Here is a 24,103-nt window from a genome sequence, read left to right as displayed (position 1 = left end):
AGAAGCCGGACTCCTAGATCAAAGGTATAATTATTTTAATGATGCTGAATACATACCATGTAGCTTAAGTATTATTTTTCTATCTCCTTTTTTTTTTTTTTTTTTAATTCTAGCCCTTCAGGGATGGCTGACAGGATCATAGGCTGTTCAACTGTGATCTGTAATCTCATGAACTGGCTTTTGATAAGTAACTCTAATTCTCTGGGTGCTGGAACAATACTCAAAACTAACACAAAAGCTTTTCTTTCTTTGCAACAAAACATTAGAAGGTCTTCTGAACTCTTCCCCTATCACTGTAGCTCTCTGAATAAGATTCATTACTAACCTACCTCTTTTGTCTCTCCTTGGATTGCAGAAACCTGCTTATTCGTGAGCAATTTTGTATACATATGTGTCTATCTGCATTTTTCTGGGGAGAAGATAATTAACATCTGTTATATTCTCAAAAGATGGCCCATCTACCCAAAAGAAAGAAAAGACTACTATAAAATATGATAGAGTGGCCTTAAAATGCAATCACACACTCTTTAACAATAGGATAGGTTTGGAGAAGGGCGTGTGAATGTGATGTTTATCACTGGGCCAACGTCATAGAGTGTGTTTATCCAAACCTAGATGTAGCCTTCTCCACGCCTAGGTACACAGTATGGAGATGGGACAGCCACAGTAAGGTTAAATAGTATAAATGGCTGGCTGGCTGGCTGGATGGATGGATGGATAGATAGATAGATAGATAGATAAAGATAGATGATTAATGGAGAGAGAGAGAGAGAGAGAAATATATGACTAGCCATTCTGCACTGAGGCTATATGGGAACAGATAAGACAGACCACTCTATACCCAGGTTACATGGTATATAGATAGTAAAGCCCACTCCATACATTCGCTAGAAAATCTATAGATGAGACTGCCCATTCCACACCTAGGCTACATGGTATATACATGGAACGCCTAGGTTGTTTGGTATATAGCTGGTACAGTTGGCTTCACACCAAGGCTTCTGAGTAGATAAACGAGAGAGCCCATGCCATACCTAGGCTACATGGTTTATAGCTGGCAGGCACGGTTAGATAAAGTACAAGTACCATACTGCAAGGAAAGACTGGTCAACATGAGGTGTATGAGACTCATACTAGTAACCATGGCATACAGGTTTACAGGATCTTTTTAATCGGGCTGGAGAGATGGCTCAGTGGTCAAAGCACTTGCCTGCAAAACCGAATTACCCAGGTTCAGTTCCTCAGGACCCACGTAAAGCCAGATGCACAAAGTGGCGCATGTGTCTGGAGTTTGTTTGCAGTGGCTGGAGGCCCTGGCACACCCATTCTCTCTGTCTGTCTGTCTTCCCCCCACCCCTGCTTGTAAATAAATAACTCAAAATCAAAATCACAAGTATATTTTCCCAGCTTCTCAGCTGGCTGAGGCAGGAGGTTACATATTCAAGGCCTGTCTGAGCTTGCAGAGTTTGAAGTCAGCTTTGGTTACTTAATGAGATCCTGTCTTAAAGTATTATAATAATAATAATAACAATAATAAGGCATACTGGGGGCTAGAGAGATGGCTCAGTGGTTAAAGGCACTTGCCTGCACAGCTTGATGTTCCTGGTTGGATTCACTAGTACCCACATAGGGCCAAATGCACAAAGTGGCACATGCGTCTGGAGTTCGTTTGTAGCAACAGGAGACCCTGGTATGTCTAAACTCACTCATTCTCTTGCTCTTTCAAATTGATAACTAAGGGCTGGATAGATGGCTTAGCGGCCAAGGTCCTTGCCTGTAAAGCCAAAGGACCCAGGTTTGATTCCTCAGGACCCACGTAAGCCAGATGCACAAAATGGTACATGCGTCTGGAGTTTGTTTGTAGCAGCTGGAGGCCCTGGCACATCTATTCTCTCTCTCTCAAATAAATAAAATAAAATAAAATAAAATAAAATAAAATAAAATAAAATAAAATAAAATAAAATAAAAGTGATAAGGAAATAGCACATTAAAAATCAAATAAATGAATATTTTTTTTAAAAAAAGGGCTGGACTGGGCATGGTATGCCACACCTTTAATCTCAGCACTCAGGAGGCAGAGGTAAGAGGATTGCTGTGAGTTCAATGCCAGCCTGAGACTACATAGTGAATTCCAGATCAGCCTGGGCTAGAATGAGACCCTTTCTTGAAAAAATCAAAATAAATAAATAAAGAAGGGCTCAACACAATGGCTCACACCTTTTATCCCAGTACTCAGGAGGCTGAGGTAGGAGGATCGCTTTGGGTTTGAGGTCAGCCTAGGCTATAGAGGTTCTAGGTCAACTCAGGCTAGAGTGAGAATCTACTTCCAAAAAACAACAACAAAGGAATTATAGGGGACTGGGGAGATGGCTAAGTGTTTGAAGGTGCTTGTTTGCAAAGCCTAATTAGTGGCCAGGGTTCACTTCCTCAGTACCCATGTAAAGCCAGATACACAAAGTGTCACATGTATCTGGAGTTAAGTTGCAATGGCAAGAGGCCTGTGTACCAGTTCCCCCTCTCTCTGATTCTCTTTCTCTCCTTGTAGATTAATTAAAAATATTAAAAAATAAAAATAAAAAAGAGGCTGGAGAGATGGCTTAGTGGTTAAGCGCTTGCCTGTGAAGCCTAAGGACCCTGGTTCGAGGCTCGGTTCCCCAGGTCCCACGTTAGCCAGATGCACAAGGGGGCGCACGCGTCTGGAGTTTGTTTGCAGTGGCTGGAAGCCCTGGCGCGCCCATTCTCTCTCTCTCTCTCTCTCTCTCTCTCTCTCCCCCTCTTTCTCTCTCTGTCACTCTCAAATAAATAAATAAAAATGAACACAAAAAAATTTAAAAACAAACAAACAAAAAAAAGAATTATAGGACTGGAGAGATGGCGTAGCAGTTGAGGCGCTTGCCTGCAAAGGCTAAGAATGCATGTTCAAATATCCAGGTCCCACGCAGCCAGACGCAAAAGTGGCACAAGCATGCAATGTCTCACATGCATACGAAGGTGCCCATGCATCTGGAGTTTGTTCATAGCAGCTGGAGGCCCTGGCACGCTCGTTCTCTCTCTCTCTCAAAAATAAATAATAAAGGAATTATAAAAAAGGGTCTGAGGATGCAGAGTGCTTGCCTGGTATGCACAAAGTCTTGGGTTCGATGTCCAGCACTGCAAAAATAAGAAGTGTAATAAAGTGGATGCATAAAGTAAAAGCACAGCCATTTATGTCATCGTTATTATGCACCGTCCATAATTAATTGTGCCATACTGCCATTCAGCCAGGCACAGTGGGTTTGTTTCCAACACTATCATGTGACACAATGCACTAGGACAGTTCAGTGGCTCTGCGGTCGCTTTTTCAGCTCGATCATAATCTTATAGGACCACCACCATCAGCAAAAATGCTGTTAGGCTGTGCCTGACTGTATAATTGGTTATTTTAGGGGGAAAGAGCCAACAAATATCAAGTGTTTATGAATATAAAAGATAAGTTTCCGAGACAAAACCTTCAAATCTGTGAAGGTCATTTTTCTTTGAATTGCTGCCTTGGGGAAAAGCCCAGATGTATTTCCTATCTTCCCTCCCTCCCTGCCAAGGTTCAAAGAGCAATAATTTAGAAATCGAAGTTGCTATGGCAACACAATCTGTTTAGAGTTCCATGAAAAAATAAGCTTCAAAAAATAAGTTCAAATTCTGGCAGGTTTTCAGCAGTGAGGGTCATATGAACACAGTTTTGCCTCCTCTCTATGCCAAGGGCTCCATTTTAGGAATTTTGCTTATTCTGAAGACAGCAGGGTGTCCCCCTCCCCATCTTAATAGAATTGTGGAGTATGCATGCAGTAATTTGAGAAGGAATTACTGAGGAAATTGCCTTCAAGTCCCTTTCCCACCTTAATTTTTCAAGGAAGCACCAAATGCCAATTTCAGACTTTTAACACCAGGGCTTCCCACAGGCACAGGAGAACAGAATGATTTGTAAAGGGGTTTGTTTGCTCCCCAGGGACAGACATCCACAGTTATTCAGTGGGGTGCTAGGGAAGCAGGAGGAGAGAATTGTCGCCTCACAGAGCTGGGCTTAGACTCCACTGCCACCACGAACCTGTCACACAGCCTTGGGCAAGTGACTTCCCTCCTCCCAGCTTCAGGTCTGCCTTACTGAATAGCATTCCTTCCTCATGCGTTTCTAGAAAAACCAAATTATACAGTCTTTTCGAGGCAGGCATTTAATACAAATTAAGGCTTTTTGCACTTGTTACTTTCTTTTTTTTTCTTCCTAAACTCTGATGAACTATCCATAGGAAAAGTGCCGTAGACACCAAAGTTATGTAAAATGACGGTATTCCCCCGGCTCCTTGATCTGCATGCCAGTGAGGTGGGTGTGTCTGTCCTGCAGGTGATGATGCTGATCCGGAGCCATCCTGTCCCCATCATTGCCATGGTCGATGGCTTGGCCACAGCTGCTGGCTGCCAGCTGGTTGCAAGCTGCGATATTGCTGTGGCGAGTGACAAGTCGTCCTTTGCCACTCCTGGGGTGAACGTCGGGCTCTTCTGCTCCACCCCTGCAGTTGCCCTGGCGAGAGCCGTGCCCAGAAAGGTAATTGAACTTCTTTGTGGTGCTCAGGAGGTTCCAGAAAGTATCTTTGAGGGCTGGAGAGATGGCTTAGCGGTTAAGCGCTTGCCTGTGAAGCCTAAGGACCCCAGTTCGAGGCTCGGTTCCCCAGGACCCACGTTAGCCAGATGCACAAGGGGGCGCACGTGTCTGGAGTTCATTTGGAGGCCCTGGCATGTCCATTCTCTCCCCCTCTCTCTCTCTCTCTCTCTCTCTTTCTCTGATGCTCTCAAATAAATAAATAAAAATGAACAAAAAAAATTTTTTTTAAGTAGCTTTGAGCCGGGTGTGGGGGCACATGCCTTTAATCCCAACACTCGGGAAGCAGAGGTAGGAGGATTGCAATGAGTTCAAGGCCACCCTGAGACTACATAGTGATTCCAGGTCAGCCTGGGCTAGAGTGAGACCTTACCTCAAAGAAGAGGAGGAGGAGGAGGAGGAGGAAGAAAAAGTATCTTCTAGGGCTTGGGAGATGGCTCAGTGAAGTGGGTGAAGGGTTTGCCACACAAACAAACGTGGGTTCAGATCCCCAGCACCCATGCTGGGCACGGCGGACCTGCCTGCAATCCCAGCTGGAGAGGTGGAGACAGTCAGGGCTTGCTGCCTGGCCAGGCTAGCCAAATGGGTGAGTTCCAAACTGTGAGAGACCCTGTCTCAAAATATAAGATGGGGAGCAACTAACATGGGCCTTTGGCCTCCACACACTTGTGCACCCACACACATAAAAACATGTGCGCACACTCACCCACACCAAACAAGAGACAAAAACTGTTTTGTATTGAAACGGTGTGCCCACTGGCTATCTGGCTAGACATGCCATGTTGTTTTGTATACGAGGGGCAGAATTAGGTCACTGCCTCTTCCTCTATAGCTGCTCACCCCAAGTGTCAGCTTGTAAACTCACTGCATCTCAATCTTGCACACCCTTCAGTGCCACTAGTCGGGTGTTTTGTGTTCACACAAGCATAGTCGTGTTTATAATTGTACTTGAAGTGCAATGAAGGCTTAGTTTTGTTGCCCATGAGCTATGTAGCAAGCTGACATGATGTCAGCATCAATCAAGAGGCTGGGATTGTGCCCCGGCTAACAACTTTTGATAGTCCTCTTTCCAGGAAGGATTTAAAGTAGCTGATTTCTTTCTTTTCTTTTTTTTTCTTAAAGTTTTTTAAAAAATATTTATTTATATATTTATTTGAGAGAGAGAGAGAGGGAAAGAGGCAGACAGAGAGAGAAAGAGAGAGAATGGTCCTCTAGACACTGCAAACAAATTCCAGACGCATGCACCACCTTGTGCATCTGGCTTACGTTGGTACTGGGGAATTGAACCTGGGTCTTTTGGCTTTGTAGGCAAACACCTTAACTGCTAAGCCACCTTTCCAGCCCTCTTTTCTTTTTTAAATATTATAACAGATTCTTTTATTACCATTTCTCTAGGGCCTTCCTCAGTGGGATTATGGGATTCACTATGGGGGTCATGAAGGCCTCAGTCAGTCCCTATGAGGTAGTGGGGTAGACTGTGTCTCTGGGTATTCCCACTCACTCTGTGGCTCTTACAATCTCTGCTCCCTCTTCCACAATGTTCTGATCCATGGAAGGCCTGTTGGCAGTCTGAGTTAGTGCTGAGATCTTTGTAGCCTCTGGATTTCTGCTTTGATAGGTTGTGCTTGATCACTGTGTCTGCCGCCATCACCCTGGAGCTGGGTGTCAGGCTACCAGTAAGAGCAGTGTTCATGGTGCTGCTTCTACTGCAAGTTCTCCTGGGCCCTGCAGATGTGGAAGAAGTGGCAAGTCTCACAGTTGGCAGTTGGCGATCTTGTCTTATCAATATAGCTTATTTCTGGTGTTGAGTTGACATTGGTTGCATTTCAATACCAGGAATATCCCATAGTATGCTCAATCTGCCCAGGGAGGAGCTATGTGACCAAGTTGCCTTGTCATTCCTAAGTACAATGAAGTGTATTTTCATCACATACCTTTCTTCTTCCCTGAGACCTCAAAGAATAATATTTGGGAGCGTCCCTTATGTGGAAACCAACAGTGTCTGTTTTAGAAGTGAACTTTGCTCTCAGCTGGAAATTTTTTTTAAGGGCTGGAGGGATGGCTTAGCAGTTAAGGTGTTTGTCTGCAAAGCCAAAGGACCCAGGTTTGATTCCCCAGCACCCACATAAGACAGATGCACAAGGTGGCACATGCGTCTGAAGTTCATTTGTAGTGGCTGGATGCCCTGGCATGCCCATTCTCTCTCTTTTCCTCTCCCTCTCTCTGCCTCTTTCTCTCTCTCTCTGTCTGTTGCTCTCAAATAAATAAATAAAAATCAAAAAGAGGAGTGTGTGTGTGTGTGTGTGTGTGTGTGTGTGTGTGTGTGTGTGTAGTTCCAGCATGCAGACATCACATTTCTGACAGCAGGATAGCAGTGGTTTCCACACTGTAAAAGGTGACAGCTTGTACAAGAGTCTTCCAACCAAGGGAGGATTTCTTATCCTGTCAACATAGATACTCACCTTAAGTGTGTGCAGATTTATTCAGTAAATATTTCCTAGGTCACTGCTTTGAACCAGACATAAATTATAATGTAGCACAAATCTATTGTCAGAGTTTACTAATAAAATCAAACCATGAGGTCTTCTGTAGCAAGCTGGAAGGTTCCATGACAAGGCATTTAAAACCCTGAACACTGCCCAGCTGTCATGGTAAGAATCCAGTCTTAAAATAAACAAGCCAACTTTCTCAAGCAAGGCTCATCAAGTGACTCCTTGGCTAGAGAGATGGCTTAGTAGTTAAGGTAACTGCTTGCAAGCCTGCTGGCCCAGGTTTGATTCCCCAGTACCCGTGTAGAGCCAGATGCACAAAGTGGCACATGCATCTGGAGTTCATTTGCAGTGGCAAGAAGCCCTAGCATGCCCATTCTCTCTCTTTCTCTCTCTCCCTGCTTGCAAATAATAATAAATAATGTAAAGAAAAACTGATCCCTAGAAACTTCACACATTGTTTTTGAAAAGCCCAATTCTCAGAACCATATTGCATAACTGAAAGATTAAGGGACAGGGATGTTCTAAGAACCAGGGTAGTTTTTTCCTCTCAAAGACACTGTCGTCAGGAAACAGGCCACAAGAATCTCCTGGATTGTCCAACTCAGATTCCCATTCTGACTCCCAGAAGTAGGCCTCTGAGTCAGTGGACTCCAGAGATCAGTTGTGTGTGTGTGTTTCTAGTCATCTCTGTAAAAAGAGTTCAGAGTTCTAACAATAGATGTCTTTGCACATTGGCCTTTTTAGTGCTGGGCTAGTTGGGGGTCTGAATCAATAATACAGTTTGGAGCTGGAGAGATTAAATAACTTAATTAGATTAATTAATTAATTAAAGGCACTTGCTTGCAAAGCTCAGTGGTCTGGGTTCGATTCCCCAATACCCACGTAAAGCCAGATACACAAAGTAGTGCATATCTCTGGAATTCATTTGCAGTTCTCTCTCTCTCTGTGTATGTGTGTGTGTGTCCCCTTTTTCTGTGCCTGCTTGCAAATAAATAAATTGAAATATTTTTAAAAGAATAGTTTAGGGCCTGGGAAGATGGCTCAGCATTTACAAGTGCAAAGCCTGCTGACTCAGCTCCAATTCCCAAGCTGCTTATATAAAGCCAGACACAAAAGGAGCCCAAGCATTTGTCATTCACACACACACATGAAAATAGGTAAATCTTTTAAAAATTGTTTTAATTTATTTTCAAGCAGAGAGAGATTGAGAGAGAGAGACAGCAAGATAGAGAGAGAAAGAATGGGCACGCCAGGGTCTCTAGCCACTGCAAATGAACTCCAGATACATGCGCCACCATGTGCATCTGGATGGGTACTGGGGAATCGAACCTGGGTCCTTAGGCTTCACAGGCAAGAGCCTTAACCATCTCTCTAGACCCAAATTATATATATATATAATATTTTCATTCATTTGCAAGCAGAGAGAGAAAGAGAATGAAAGAATGGGTATGCCAGGGCCTTTATATTTATCTATTGGAGACAGAAGAAACACAGTGAGTATGGGCGTGCCAGTGCCTCCTGCCACTGCAAAGAACTACAGGTGTATATTCCACTTTGTGCACCTGGCTTTTCATGGGCACTGGGGAATAGAAAGAATTCAGTTTGAAGCCAACAATGAGAAGTGGCTCATTTGTGATTATCATTGCTATTGATAAAGGGGATTTTGTGAGAACTTCATGTCAGAACTGAAGACCTTTTCCCAGTTTTTGTATTTTTTTTTAATATTTTTTGTTCATTTTTATTTATTTATTTGAGAGTGATGGGGGGGGGGAGAGAGAGAGGCACAGATAGAGAGAGAATGGGCGCGCCAGGGCTTCCAGCCTCTGCAAACAAACTCCAGACGCGTGCGCTCCCTTGTGCATCTGGCTAACGTGGGACCTGGGGAATCGAGCCTCGAACCAGGGTTCTTAGGGTTCACAGGCAAGCGCTTAACCGCTAAGCCATCTCTCCAGCCCCAGTTTTTGTATATTCAGAGCTCACCTGCGAGCCCTACTTATGAGGAAAACTTGAAATGCATAAAAATCTAAACCTTAGCAGAAGCACTTTTTTTTTTTTGGAGGCAAATCCAACAGACTGGCCTTTTTTTTTCCTCAATGAGAGTAAGAGTGAGAGAGAATTGGTGCACCAGAGCTTCCAGCCACTGTAATCGAACTCTAGCTGTGTGCACCACCGTGTGCGCATGTGCAACCTTGCACAGGCGTCACCTTATGTGGCTGGCTTACATGGGATCTGGGGAGTAGAGCATGGGTCCTTAGGCTTCACAGGCAAGCGCCTTAACCACTACGCCTTCTCTCCAGGCCCAGAAGCACTTTTGGTTGACTGCTCACATAGGAACACATGGTGCCCAGGTGCAATCAATGTGGGCATGTGGTAGGCACATGTCCCCATGCTTATCCTCAGGGAAGAAAGCAGGTGCTTTTGCAAACTGGCCTTGATAGGTGGTCTCAGCCCTTGTCAGATAGGCCCTTGACATATGTTGGGTATCCCTGCCCTCTGCTGGTCATTCTGGCAAACTGCTCGGCTGTTCCAGAAAGGAATGGCTGGTTTGTTTAGAACAGTTGTGGTAACAGTCCAGCCCACTGAGGCAGAGCGTGAGTGATGATCCTCATTTGCAAAGCGCTTCTTCTTCTGCATGACTCAATGCGTATTCATTGTGCCACATACATACCCCAGGCGCCTTGTCAGCCAGAGCTGGTTTCAGGGGGAACTCAGAACCGGCGCCACAGGCAGCTGATATCCTTGAAGAACTGCGGGGGGGGGGGGGGGGACAACAGAATTGCTTTTCCCAAACTTTCACCACAATAGAAATCCCTGCTTCTACCTTTCCTCAGTTTTAACTGTGTGTGTCTGTGGAGTTTAATTTCCTGCTCATGCAGCTCAGTAAGAGGTCCAAGCCGCGGAGTTCTTGACCCTCACTCAAGCCAGCGTGGGCAGAAAGCCCGAGGAAAGACAGTCAGGCCAGCCTCGCCGTGACCGTGACCGTGACCGTGACCGTGACCGTGACCGCAGCGGAGCAAGGCCTCCCATGGTCTGCGGAGTTTGGGAAGTGCAGTCTTAGAGCACGTGCAACTCAACAGCGCCCCGGCCTAGGGAGAGGGCTCCATCAACAATGCCTAAAGACCTGAGTTTGTTCCCCAGAACCTAGGCAAAAACAGCAGTTGACGCCGGCCAGGTGTGGTGGCGCACACCTTTAATCCCAGCACTCAGGAGGCAGAGCTAGGAGGAGTGCTGTGAGTTCAAGGCCAGCCTGAGACTACATTGTGAATTCCAGGTCAGCCTGAGCTAGAGTGAGACCCTACCTGAAAAAGCCAAAAGAAAAAAAGAAAGAAAGAAAAGGGTGGGCAGAGAGAGAGAGACAGAGAGAGTTGTTCCTGAGGATGACACTTGTGATGGTTTACATTGATTGTCGACTTGACCTGACTAGAGTCACCTGCGAGGTATTATCTTGATTAACTGAGATGAGGAGACCCATCTTAACTACCGTCAGCCCAGTTCTGTGGCCAGGTCCCGGGCTGTGGAAAGGGGAGAGAGCTGGCTGACAGCAGCCGTCCTCACTCTGCCTCCTCACTGCACTGACTGTGACCAGCTGCTTCCAGATCCTGCTGCCAGGCCTTCCGTGCCATGGTGGATACTGGGCCCTGGACCTGCAAGCTGCAATAAACCCTTTCTCCCCCGAACTGAGTGTTGTCAGGTAAAATAGAAGCAATGAGAAAGGAGCTAATACAACACCTGAGATTGTCCTCTAGCCTCATGCAAACAAATGTGTTCACCTTTTCTGAGACAGGGTCTCTCATGGGCCTGGAGCTGGCCAACTAGACTAGCCAGCCAGAAAGCTTGAGGGAGCCAGCTGTCTGCCTCTCCAGTGTTGGGATTACAGGTAGATGCAAATACACACACACACACACACACAGAGAGAGAGAGAGAGAGAGAGAGAGAGAGAGAGAGACAGAGATTTAGGGGATCAAACTCAGTTCTCATGCTTCTAAGGCAAGCACTTTACCATACCAACTTAACTATTTCTCCAGCCTCACCCCGTTTTGTTTTGTTTTGCTTTGTTTTTGTTTCTGTTTTTTCGAGGTAGGGTCTCACTCTATCCTAGGCTGACCTGGAATTCACTATGGAGTCTCAGGGTGGCCTCGAACTCATGGTGATTCTCCTACTTGTGCTTCCCAAGCGCTGGGATTAAAGGCATGCGCCACTACGCCCGGCCCTTTTCTGTTATACTGACTATTTCTTTGCGTTTACTTATGTGTGTGGGGGGGTGGATGTGGGTACGAATGCACACATACCATGGCATGTACGTGGACATCAGAGGACAACCTCGAGGCGTCTGTGCTGTTTTCTTTTTTTTTCATCCTCTTTCAGACAGTCTCTTGTCACTGCAAACAAACTCCAGATGAGCGGGCCTCAGAGCCCTGGGTGTTCCTGACAGCACTTTGCGTCTCTCTGGCTTTATGAGGGTGCAGAGGAGGACTGAACTCCCAGCAGTAGGCTTGGCCAGCAAGGACTGTCAACTGCTCAGTCAACTCCCTAGCACCACCCCCTTCTTTAACGAAAATTCCCCTGATCGAAAGAAGTGCTAATTTACTACCTTCTTAGGGTAACCAGGGAAGCACCACTCTGGATGGCGACATGAAAACATGAGTGATTAGGGCAAGGGCAAAGGTGTATTTTTTTTTTTCTTTCATCTGAGCTTTCTGCGGACATGCTCTGTAGAGACTTAAATGCTAAGGAAGGATGACGCTGGCTAGCTGGAAAACCAACAGGCTTTTCCCTAGGAAACGCTGCACTCTAATCTGTCAGATGATCTGTATAAATCAACATGTTGCTTAGTAATGTAACCCCATTAGGCAGATGAGAAGACCGAGGCCCAACAAAGGGAATGAACTTGGTAGGATGATGCAGGAAGCCAGCACTGCACTGAGCCTTGCTCCAGCCCGGTCTTCCTTGCAGAGTCCTGTTAGTCCCATTAAAACCTTGACCTTGGTTGGAGGGAAGGGAGCCAGGATTGTAGAAACAGTGCCTGTCAGCTGGTTTAGTGTTTTATACCCAAACTGATGGAGGAGGCTGATCTACTTTAGCCTCGTGCCTCGATTCCCAAGGGCCCCTCCCTCCCATACCCAACCACTGTAAGCGACCTGTCTCCTTTCTGCCCACCCAGCCGCTTTGCCACCTGCCTGGGATCCTCCACTTTTGTTCTCAACAGTTGACATCCCTGGGACTCATGCAGGGCACACTGGCTTTGTTCTCTGCATAGGTGTGAGTAGGGAGTGCAGAGGTCAGAGTCTGACCCCAGACCCGAGACCCAGCAGAGGCCCCCATTATCACAGTGCAAAGGCCGGGCAGGAGGCTTCCTCTCACCGGCAACGTGGCACGAGGCAGGGGTTGAGAGCTTTGGCCTCCTGTGCCGCCCCCTTCACAGTGGACTTCCTTTATGTGAAATCCGAAATATGGGTAGGTAGATTGAAATAAAACCTACTAATTAATGATTAGGATTATTAACTATGTGATAGTAAAAGAAGTTTGTAACAGATAATAAAAACAAGATCACTTAGCCAGGCATGGTGGTGCACACCTTTAATCCCAGCACTCAGGAGGCAGAGGTTCTCCATGAGTTCGAGGCCACCCTGAATTCCAGGTCAGCCTGGGCTAGAGTGAGACCCTACCTCTAAAAACCAAAAAAAAAACAAGATCACAAGAGACTTGGCCAGAGTATGTGCTTTTTTTAAACTGTCCTTTGGCAAGGTAGCATATAGAATATTCCAGAAAAAGGAATAACTTTCATGTTTTAAAATAATTCCATGGGAGGTGACTTGTAAGTTCAGTGTCCTTACACAGACGATAGAAGAGCCTGGGCTGGTGTCTGTCCAAATTTTTAAAATATTTTATTTTTATTTATTTGACAGAGAAAGTGGGGGAGAGAGTATGGACATGCCAGGGCCTCCAGCTACTGAAAATGAACTCCAGATGCATGCGCCCCCTTGTGTATCTGGCTGACATGCGTCCTAGGGAATCAAACCTGGGTTCTTTGGCTTTGCAAGCAAATGTCTTAACTGCTAAGCCATCCCTCCAGCCTGTCTGTCCACATTTTAATTCTTGTTTCTGAAGTAGTCTCACTATATAAACCAAATTGGCCCTCAAGTTAAGCTATGACTCAGGCTGACCTGGAACTCACAACCCTCCTGCCTCTGCCACCCAAATGCTGAGATGTGTGTGTCACCATGTCTGGCCCATTACAGCCTTCAGGATGTAATAGTGGCTGTGAGTAATTGGTCTGACCTGGCTGACCCTTTGACCCTGCTGATCCTCTGACCATCTCTGTGTGGATATATGGCCACCTGTCTTTCTTTGATTGGATGATTGACAGACTCACAGGAAATGTCTGTTCTGCCCAATTAAAATCTCTCGTGTCCTAGCTCAAATTTATTTTTGTTTATTGTTGGGTCCTACAATAGCATTCAACCCTTGATATAGAAGAGAATTTAAGATTACTACATCCTTGTTCCTGCTTATGAGCAGATCCTGCTCTTCCCAACAGAGGAGAACCCTTCCTAGATCCCTTCTGCAGGGATTAGAATCCCACCTATCTCCCAAAATGACCCAGTTCAGGGATTTATAAGATGATTTTATTTATGTAATATTCCTGTGTCTTAGTGAGCCCAGGGTGCCAAAAAAGACACCACACACTGGGTATCATCAGAAACAGATATTTAGGGCAGGAGAAATGGCTTAGTGATTAAGGTGCTTGCCTGCAAAACCTAAGGACCCCGGTTCAATTCCCCAGGACCCACATAAGCCAGATGCACAAGGTGGTGCCTGCTTTTGGAGTTCCTTGTGTGCCCATACTCTCTATCTCTGTATCTCAAATAATAATAATAATAATAATAATAATAATAATAATAATAATAAAGAACAGATATTTATTTCTCACAGTTCTGGAGACTAGAAGTCCCAGAGGAAGGTGCTAGCTACTCAGTTCCTGGTGACGACCTTCCTCCAGGCTTGTAGACAGCTGCCTTCTCACTGGGTCCCGATACCATAGAGAAAGAGCAGACTCTGGTGTGTCTTCTTGTAAGGACACTAGTCTGAGCATATTGGGACCCCATCCTTATGACCTCAGTTAGCATTTCTTACCTCCTTCTAGGCCCCATCTCCAAACACTGGGTGTTAGGGCTTCCGCATATGAACTTAGGGTCTGAGACTTTTAATATGGAGGCAGTGGAAGCAGAGACTGGAAGGAGATGAAGACCCAGCCACAAGAACACCCAGAGGAGCAGGGAGAAAGCAAGGGTGAGGCCCCAAGGCGAGAATGCACTGGGCATGCTTGAGGGACAGCCACCAGGGTTGCTGGAGTGGAGGACAGAGGGAGAGGACACTCCCTGCACTGGTATCCACGTGACCAGGAGGACCACTGTGAACTACTCATGGGCCTAGGGATGCTGGCTTTGCAAGAAGCACAGCCCAGGGTCCAGCATTGCCAGGCTCTAGAACACGGGCTGCGGGGAGACCGTACCTCGTGTTGCTGAAACCTTGGCTTCCGGCCCAGGGGGAGCATTGTAGTTACCTTGGCATTGCTGGGACAAAACACCCAACCAAGAGCAGCGGATAAGAGGAAAGGATTTCTTTTGGCTTACAGTTTCGAGGGGGATGCTTCATGATAGCAGGGGACAGATGGTCTTAGAGCAGAGGCTGGGCGTAGCTCCTGGCAACAGCAGGTGGGAGAGAGGAGCGAAACAGGGAGCAGAGCGCTAGCAAGGGGTGGCTGGCTGTAACAACACCCCTAAGCCCGCCGTCAGCAACACACCTCCTCCAGCAAGGCTCTATGTCCACAGCTGCCACCTGCTGGTGACCAAGCATTCAGAACACGAGTTGACCAGGGACATCTGATTCAAACCACCACAGGTAGTGTTCACATTGGACCCACCACCCCCGCCCCCCGGCCATTAGATGGGCTGCAGTTCTGTGATTGCCCTCAAAAGAGGTAGACAGAATCCCCCACGTCAAGGAGGCCTGCTGATCCAATCTGTGGAGACGTGAGAAAGAACGCAGGCAGTTCCCTCCCCTCCCAGGCCACTTGTGCTTTCTTTGCTCTTGGAAAGATCTGATCTCCTGCCTGGCAGGGGTTAGGGGGTTGACAACATCAGCGGTGACAGATGACATGTCATTTGAGGAAGGAGATACCTGGGCTGAGTGTAGGTCTGCCAGGGCGGCAGCCGTCTCAGCACTGAAATAGAGATGGGAGCTGAGGGAGTCATGGGATATGGAGAGAGCCTTGCTGACCTCGTGTGTCCCTCCCTCAGGTGGCCTTGGAGATGCTTTTTACCGGGGAGCCCATTTCTGCTCAAGAGGCTTTGCGCCACGGGCTGATCAACAGAGTGGTGCCAGGGGAGCAGCTGGAGGCAGAGACCATGAGAATAGCGAGGAAGATCGCCTCCCTGAGCCGCTCTGTGGTAGCCTTGGGCAAGGCCACTTTCTACAAGCAGCTGTCCCAGGACCTGAGGACAGCGTATGTCCTCGCCTCCCAGACCATGGTGGACAACCTAGCCCTGCGGGATGGGCAGGAGGGAATCAAGGCCTTCATTCAGAAGAGAAAACCCAGCTGGTCTCAATGAGCCACAAGAAGAAGGGCGGCCAGTGGGCAGCACTCAGGAAGCCCCCAGGTCCCAGCGCCCGTCTTCCCCCCCCCCCAGCCACACCGCTGCCTGTTGGCTGGAACAGAAGTCAGCTGTTTTGGTAGCATCGACATCGGTTTCATTCCCTGGGAAAAGGAGGAAGAAAGAGTAAATGAATCACGAGCTCTCTGGTAGGTCAGCGTGCACTGGAGTGGGCCAGCTGTGGCAGAAGGCCTGGTATCTGACATAGTCCTTCACAGCCCCTTAAAGAGAGGGGCTACTTGCACCCAGGCGGCAATCAAGCGAGGCGTGAAGGAAGGTTGCCACTCTCCTGGTCAGCAGCATCCTCCAAAGCCAGGCCATCCTGGTTGCTCATGGCAGTGCAACATTTCAAATCTCTCTGAGGTCTTTTCCGCACCGAAATTCTCCTTGATTCTATTGGAAAATAATCATGCCTGTGGCTTTGAAATAATCTTATGTGATTTGAATAAATTAAATATTTATAGAGATGGGTCATTTTTCTTTCCAACCAGACTGCAAGCTCAGAGCAGGGGAACAAAAGTCGGTTAACGTTCTCTTTGTATGTCTGCTCTGACCGACATACATTAAATGCCTCATGTTCTCCAGTGAATGTCTTTGCCCTGCTAGGAACTGTGAAATCAGAACACTGAAAACAGTAGGAAAGAGACTAGAGAGATAGCTTAGTAGGCAAAGCACTTAGCTCAGATAGGACGCCCTGGGGTCAATCCCTAGTGCCCACATGCCAATGCTGGGGATGCCTGTAAAGTCGTAGCTGTGAAGGTGGAGAGAAGGACTGCTGGAGGCAGTTTAGCCTAGTTGGTCAACTCTAGGCCAGTTACAGACTCTGCCTCAAAAAGAGGTGACCAGCATTCAGCACTGTTGATAATACTTGAAGCCGTCCTGTGTCTGCACATGCGTATGTACACAGGGCCATGTGCAACCCTACACACTGCGCCCACACATACTAACATGCATACATACAGGCATGCACTCCACACGTGCACGCATGCACAGTCCCGGGGAAGAGTGAGAGCCATAGAACAGACGCTGCCCATCAAGAGTCATCTCTTCACATACTGTCTGAGCTACGCTCAGCTTCTAGAAGACCCAGAGTATCACGGTCACTTAAGTGCCCCAGCTGAGCAAATGTTTGGACAAAAACATATTATTTGTGGCTTATGCTATGGGACTCAAGAAATGTTCCAAATCATCTTCAAGCTTACTTCTAAAGATGTTTTATTTTTGTTTTAATTTTTATTTTCTTTCTTATTTTTTCAGTGTTAGGGACTGAACCCAAGGTCTCATGCATACTAGGCAGGCACTCTACAACTGGGCTACACTACTGTCCCGGATTATTTTTTTTGGGGGGGAGGGGGATGGCCTAAGAGTAGAGTATGCCGTAACTTGGATTAGTGCCAACTCCAGAGATAAAGAAACATATAGAGCCAGGCATAGTGGTACACTCCTGTAATTCCAGCTGCTCAGAAGACTGAGGCAGGAGAATCACAAGTTCAAGACCAGCCTGAATAGTGAGACTGTTTCAAAACAAAAATTAAAAAAAAAAAAAAGACAAGAGTTAAAGCTTCATAGTATAGCATTTGCCTAGCAGTCATGAAATTTTGGATTTGACCTTCAGTACCACCAAAGGTGGGGGGGAAGAATGACGTGGATCTAGCCTGGGGTTTCCACTCTAATTGCTGGGGTAGGGTGTCTTGTGGTATGGGTGCCCGCGAATGGTGTCACAGGTTTCTCCTGAGATGGGGAGTTTCCTCCTCCAGATTTAGAAAAGTAGAAGAGTATGTTCTCAATAAGGAAGTGCTGAGGTAGGAGGATCCCCATGAGTTCAAGGCCATCCTGAGACTACATCATGAATTCCAGGTCAACCTGGGCTAGAGAGAGACCCTACCTCAAAAAAACAAACACAAACAAGGAAGTGTTTTTAGCAGGTCTCATGAGCAGAAAACAATCCAAGCTTCCAACTCCTGGAGACCCAGAATGTGCCAAGCACCTCTGCTCATTCATTGGTCTCCTGTTGGTGGCAGAGCAAGAGAGATGGCTCAGTCAGTAAGTGGCAGGAGGATCTGCATTGAGTCCCTAACATTCACATAAAAAGCTAAGTGTGGGGGCTGGAGAGATGGGTTAGCAGTTAAGGCACTCGCCCATGAAGCCTAAGGACCCAGATTTGACTCCCCAGATCCCATGTAAGCCAGATGCACAAGGTAACACACATGCATAAGGTCATGCATGCACAGAAGGTGGAACGTGTGTCTGGAGTTCAATTGCAGTGGCTAGAAGCTCTGGTGCGCCAATTCTCTCTCTCTCTTTCTGTCTCTCATTTTAAAAAGTCAAGTATTTTGGTATGCAAGTGTGATCCCAACACGTCCCTGGTCTTGCTGGATAGCTTTTTCAGCCAAATGAGTGAGCCCTGTGGTCAGTGAGATCCTATGTCAGAAAATAACGTGGAGAGTCACTGAGGGAGACACCTGATGTCAACTTTTGGTCTCCACACACGTGTGCCCACACACATATGCACACAAGACCATACACATATGCAAAAATGTCAGTAGAGTACATCCTATGATGATGATCTCCATCTTCCAGGTGGGTAGTTGACTATAACATCCTTGTCCAAAGTCAAACAACTTGGACTGGGCTGTGAGGATTCCAGACACATCTACCTGGTAGAGCCATAGATATCCACTCCCCTGCCCCTTTACCCCATAGGAAATGTTCCAAAGCATCAGAGTAGAAGCCAGAAAGGAAAACGCTCAGATCCTAACCCTAATAATCATTGTCCTGGCGAATCAGGTCCCTGATGCTAGTCTACATATGTTACTAGGGGCTGAGCAGAGTTTGGAGATGTACCCAGAGCTGACCTTGATTAGGTATGCATCACTGTTCCCTGGGATGGTGTGAGCCTGGCCTGGGCTCAAAGAGGAAAATGGCCACCCATTTCCATGACGAAGTTCCCACACGAGAGACTGGACCAAGTACTCCTAACTTGCCAGTGCACGAGGGGACACCAGACCTGATTATTGGCAGACCGAGTTTCTACTGCTAGGCTGATGCACAGCCTAGTTGGAAGTTTCTCCCTTGTGGAAGCTGGGTTACTGGGGTTCACCTTCTGTGGGCCTGCTGTGAAAGTCATCGCCTGCATGTACTGGCTACACAGTGTGAAGGGGAGGGTGGCAGATATTCTCTGGGATTTGGAGAGAGCACAAAGCTTTCTCACACACTTGACAAATGAAAACAAACATGTCCCATTTCAGTGTGACTATGTTCAAGGCCAACCTAAGCTAGAGACCTGGTCTCATTAAAAAAAATGTTAGAATTCTTCAGCCATACACTTAAAGTACATAATGCAATGGTTCTTATTCATAGCTATATCATATAATACAATTAATTTTAGAACATTACAAGTTTATTTATTTATTTGTATTATGGGGAGAGGCGTACCAGGGTGTCTTGCCACTGCAGATGAATGCCCATTCAGCTTTACATGGGTGGGGACTTGAACCCAGGCAGACAGGCTTTGCTTTTAAGTGCTGAGCCGTCTCCTCAGCCCCAATTTTAGAAGGTTTTTATCATCCCCTGTAATGTACTTTTCTTGTTGCTGTGACCAAATACTTAAAAACAAGTAACAACTTAAGGGAGAAGGAGTTTATTCTACCTGACAGTTTGAGAGGATACAGTCGATCATGGCAATGAAGACATAGTGGCAGAAACCCAGGTGGCTGGTCACAGGTTTCCTGCCTGTGGGTACAACAGGAAATGTGAGGACACCGAGAGGACAGGAATTAAGGTAAATAAACCTCAAGCACTGGCCCCCTTCTAAAGTTTCCACAACTTTCCAAAAACAATGCCAAGTGTTCAAACATGTGAGATTGTATAGGATATTGGACATTCATATCACAACACTCCCCCAGAGGAACCTCATACCCACTAGCAACCATTCTCCATTTCCTCTCACGTCACCTATCCCTGAGCCTCCGGTGGTTACTGTGACCTGGACTGGCTCATCTCTACCTTCCTCCTCTCACCCCATGCTCACGTGACTGCTGCCTGGAATCACTTCCCAAAGACGTCTCCCTCATGTGAGTCTTTTCATTCAGCTTGACCACCAGATGACTACGGCATAAGAAGCTGACTCATTCCGCACTCCCTTAGCAAAAAAAGTTGAAAACCAGCTTTAGCCACAGGTGTGCGTGTTACCGTGAAGCAATAGGACTGGTTGCTGAATGAATGAGCAAGACGGGGCAAAGACAAATCCACTTGGCCCATTAGTGAGCAAAGGGCACCATCACTGCAAAGCTTGCAGACCTCACACACAGAGCTGTAAGAGAGTAAAAAGACAGAGACCCAGCCGGCACTGCCACCCAAAACAGGATCCCCTAGCCAAAGCTAGATTGGCCTCCCTGGTGACATTTCCCCTAAACTACCAAGGTAAGCCAGCCATAAATGCTGTAGACTTTCTGGAAGCTTCTTATCTATGCTTAGGAAAAGACAGAGCAGGGACACTCCCTCCCCCGCCCCCCACAGCTCCCGTCCAGAGTCCCCTTGAGAAGGAATTTATGAGCTGCTGCGGTTCACTCCCTTCCTTGGCATTTATTGGCTTTTTGATGAATGTTAGAGCAATTTTTCTGTCAACAGCTTCTCATTAGGAACCTGGCGATGTTCCTTCTGACCATTATTTTGCTCAATATCATGCCTGGTCACTGTAAGCACAAGAGGGTCTGCTTAGAAGCCGTTCATCTTTGCAGCCGCAAAGCCTGAGTAATGCACTTAACACTTCTCCAGGGCGCTGACCGCTGCCCCAGGACCCGCACTGCACAGCACCAGGGATGGAGATAAACAGCCAGGCTGGAAGCAATGGCGCGTCCCATGGCATTTGGCCTCTCCTGTCCTCTAAAGACTGATCTCAGCTTTGATTCTATTTCTTTTTAAAATAAATTTGGGCGATCTTGCTTGTGAAATAGTCATTAGAACTTACACTTTTTTCTAAATGACAAGTTCTTACAGAAGTCTAAAGCTAGCAGGTGTTGGAAAAGGGTATCTTGTTTTCTTAATGGGATGTCTGTTTCAGCCCTCAAACGTATCTTTAAAATATAATTGTGGCATGGGAAAGCATGGACGTGTCTCCTGAGGCTTCTTTCTTTTCAGTATCTACTAAAGTACGCCCTCCTCCAGCACCAATGCCAGCAGACACATAAATTAAGCCTAGAATCAAACATTTCTAAATGTTTTCTGTGAATAATTTCAAACATATGGAAAATTTGAGAGAAGCTGTAATAAGTTACTAAACATTCATTAGCCTATTTTTTGTTTTTGCTTTTGTTTTTGAGTTAGGGTCTTGCTTTACCCAGGCTGACCTGGAATTCACTATGTAGTCTCAGGGTGGCCTCGAACTCACAGCGATCCTCCTACCTCTTCCTCCCAAGTGCTGGGATTAAAGGCGTGTGCCACCACGCCTGGTCATTAGCCTGTGTTTACAATAACCAAAAAATGGCCAATCTCTCTACTTCTATATACTCCCGCCACATCCTAGACTATTCTAAAGCAATTGCAGGCCACATGTTTATTTTTATTTATTTACTTATTTGAAAGAGAGAAAGAGACAGATAGATAGAGAAAGAATGGGCCCTTTAGGGTCTCCAGCCTGCAAACAAACTCCAGATGCATTTGTGACCTTGTGCATCTGTCTTACCTGAGTCCTGGGGAATGGAACCTGGGTTCTTTGGCTTTGTAAGCAACAGCCTTAACTGCTAAGCCATCTCTCTAGCCCCACATTGCAGAAGTGGCAGAAGAATGTAAGAGCCAAAGTAAGGGGATGGTTGCTTACAATGCTGTCTTGCAAACACAAAGCGACCTTGATAGTCATATGCGCACAGTGACTGATGTTACCTACAGGAGATTTGCATAACAGGAGAGAAAGCAAAAAAAGGTGAATGGAAGGAAATCAAAATAGAAGACAGACTAGCTGGAAAGAAGAAGGGATTCGGGGGAAGGAAAAAGTGAGGGTGGTGGGAGGGGATTATGATCTTGGCATATTGTCTGTATCTATGGAAGTTGTCAATAAAAGGTTTAAAAAAAATTAGGCACGGAAGCCATTGACCAGATAACTCAGATAGCCACTCTGTTGTCACACTACCTGTCTTCTCAGGCCACCTTGGACTCACTTTGCCTAGGTGCTGACTCAGTAGTGTCTATGGAACCCCATCCTTGCACACTCATCATGGAAGTGCAAAGGACTTTAAGGCAAGCCTAAGCCATCAGAGCGTGAGGATAGGTGGATAAGAGCTTATGTATTAAATATTTTATTTATGTATTTAAGAGAGACGGAGAAAGAAGATGGGCACACCAGAGCCTCTAGCCACTGCAAACGAACTCTGGATACATGCACCACTTTGTGCATCTGGCTTTACGTGGGTACTGGGGAATTGAGCCCAGGTTGTTAGGCTTTACAGGCAAGTGTCTTAACCTCTGAGCCATCTCTCCAGCCCCCAAGCCCAGGTCTTTATGCTTGCAAAGAAAGCCCTTTGCCAACTGAGCTCTCTCCCAACCCCCCTAATTTCTTCATTTTTTCTATTTTTGGTAGTTTTGAGGTAGTGTCTCTAGCCCAGGATGACCTAGAACTCACTCTATAGTCCCAGGCTGGCCTCTAGCTCACAGTGATCCTCCTACCTCTGCCTCCAAGTGCTGGGATTAAAAGTGTGCACCATCATGCCAGACCTCTTAATTGCTTAGCTCAGTAAACTTTGGGTCTGAAGTTCATTTGCAGCAGCAGGGGCTGTCATACCCATATTCTCTCTCTCTCATAAACAAATTAATTTTTTTTTAAATTTTCATTAGCATTTTCCATGATTATAAAAAAAAATCCCGTGTTAATACCCTCCCTCCCCCACTTTCTCCTTTGAAATTCCATTCTCCATCATATTACCTCCCCATAACAATCATTGTACTTACATATATACAATATCAACCTATTATAAAATATTTTTTTAAAAAAAGATTAACCATCACAAATCTACCCTTGTCAAGTTGACACTCAAGCTCATGGCCATCTCACAAGGCAGCGTGTATGCAGTCTAACTTTACACATCTCCATAGTCTTAGCTATTCAAAAGTACCAAGTCTCACCTGATGCTCAAGGCAATCTCTTAACCACCGTCCCCTGTGACATTTGTTAAAAAGCAACACACTTCTAGCATATGATGACACAGAGTAAGCACTCCCAGTTCAAAAGGAAGGATGGGAGCATAGCAAGAAAAGATCAGGGCTGGTGAGATGGCTTAGTGGTTAAGGCTCCTGCCTATGAAGCCTAAGGACCAAGGTTCAATCTCTCTCCAGATCCCACTTAAGCCAGATGCACAAAGGTGAGGCAAGCGCAAGGTCGCACGTGCCCACCAGGTGGCACAAGTGTCTGGCGTTTGAGTTCAGTGGCTCAGGCCCTGGCACGCCAATTATCTCTGTGTCTCTTCCGCTCCCTCTCTTTCTATCTCTTCTCTTTCTCTCTCTCTCTCTCTCTCTAAAAATAAAAGAAAAAAAGAAAAGATCAGACTGAAGCAGGAACCTAAAATCCAGCGTGGCAAACACCAAGCCCACTGGTGCATCCCAGTGTGTGGGGCTGGTGGTGGCTTCATCTGGGCTCCCAGGGTGCTCCTCCAGCTCCTGGCAGGGCATGCGTGATGTCAGCTCCGGGGCAATATGAGCATGTGGCAGCTTGCTCACAACTTGGTGGACCAGGAGACAGAGAGCCATGAATGCTGGTGCTCTATGCACTTTCTCCTTCCTTCTTCCATCCAAGGCTAAAACCCAGGGGAGGGTGTTACCAGCACCCGGGATGGGCCTTTCCCCACTGATAGTCCTCGCTGCAAGGCCCTCACAGACACAGGAGAAGGTGTGCCTCCATATCCTAGGTGACTCTAAGTCCAGTAAGGGTAGCAGTGAAGATTAACTACTGTGGCCTAAGGGCATTGTTTCTGAGTCACTACACGGGGTGCACTGGATTTCCCTTCTCCACGTGGGCAGGGTCACCCATCCCATTACCACTAAGCCTGAATAGGACAGAAGAAATGGAGAAGGGTCTCCAGTCCTCGGGTTGTTACTTTATACAGCTGATATTCTTGGGTTTAGAGTCTGCAGGTAGCAGATTGTACGACTTCTCTCCCTCCAAACCCTAGAAGCCAATTCCTTGTAATGAATCTGTCTCATTCTCGCTCTCCCTCTCTAGATTTATTTCAGCTCACAGTTCCAGGAAACAGAGAAGAGAAGGCATGTGACAGGAGCTAACCTAACCAGAATCATCCCTCATCTGCAGGCCCAGAGGCTGGCCTAATCTATACAATCCC

The 24,103-nt window shown here is 46.5% G+C and overlaps 1 protein-coding gene across 1 annotated transcript in view; it reads left to right on the top strand.

Annotated features, from left to right (window-relative positions):
* Nucleotides 1-16,241, top strand: part of Echdc3 (enoyl-CoA hydratase domain containing 3) — a 33,732-nt gene extending 17,491 nt beyond the window's left edge. The window contains exons 4-5 of the mRNA XM_004662374.2: nt 4,376-4,576; nt 15,423-16,241. Coding sequence (XP_004662431.1) covers nt 4,376-4,576; nt 15,423-15,734 — 513 coding nt within the window. The 3' untranslated portion in view covers nt 15,735-16,241. The remainder of the gene's footprint in view (nt 1-4,375; nt 4,577-15,422) is intronic.
* The last annotated feature ends 7,862 nt before the right edge of the window (nt 16,242-24,103 follow it).

The sequence above is a fragment of the Jaculus jaculus genome, chromosome 15 (assembly GCF_020740685.1).
Source record: "Jaculus jaculus isolate mJacJac1 chromosome 15, mJacJac1.mat.Y.cur, whole genome shotgun sequence".
In the NCBI taxonomy this organism is placed as follows: Eukaryota; Metazoa; Chordata; class Mammalia; order Rodentia; family Dipodidae; genus Jaculus; species Jaculus jaculus.
Note: the sequence above shows the minus strand (reverse complement) of the source record. Positions and strands in the feature narration are given on the sequence as shown.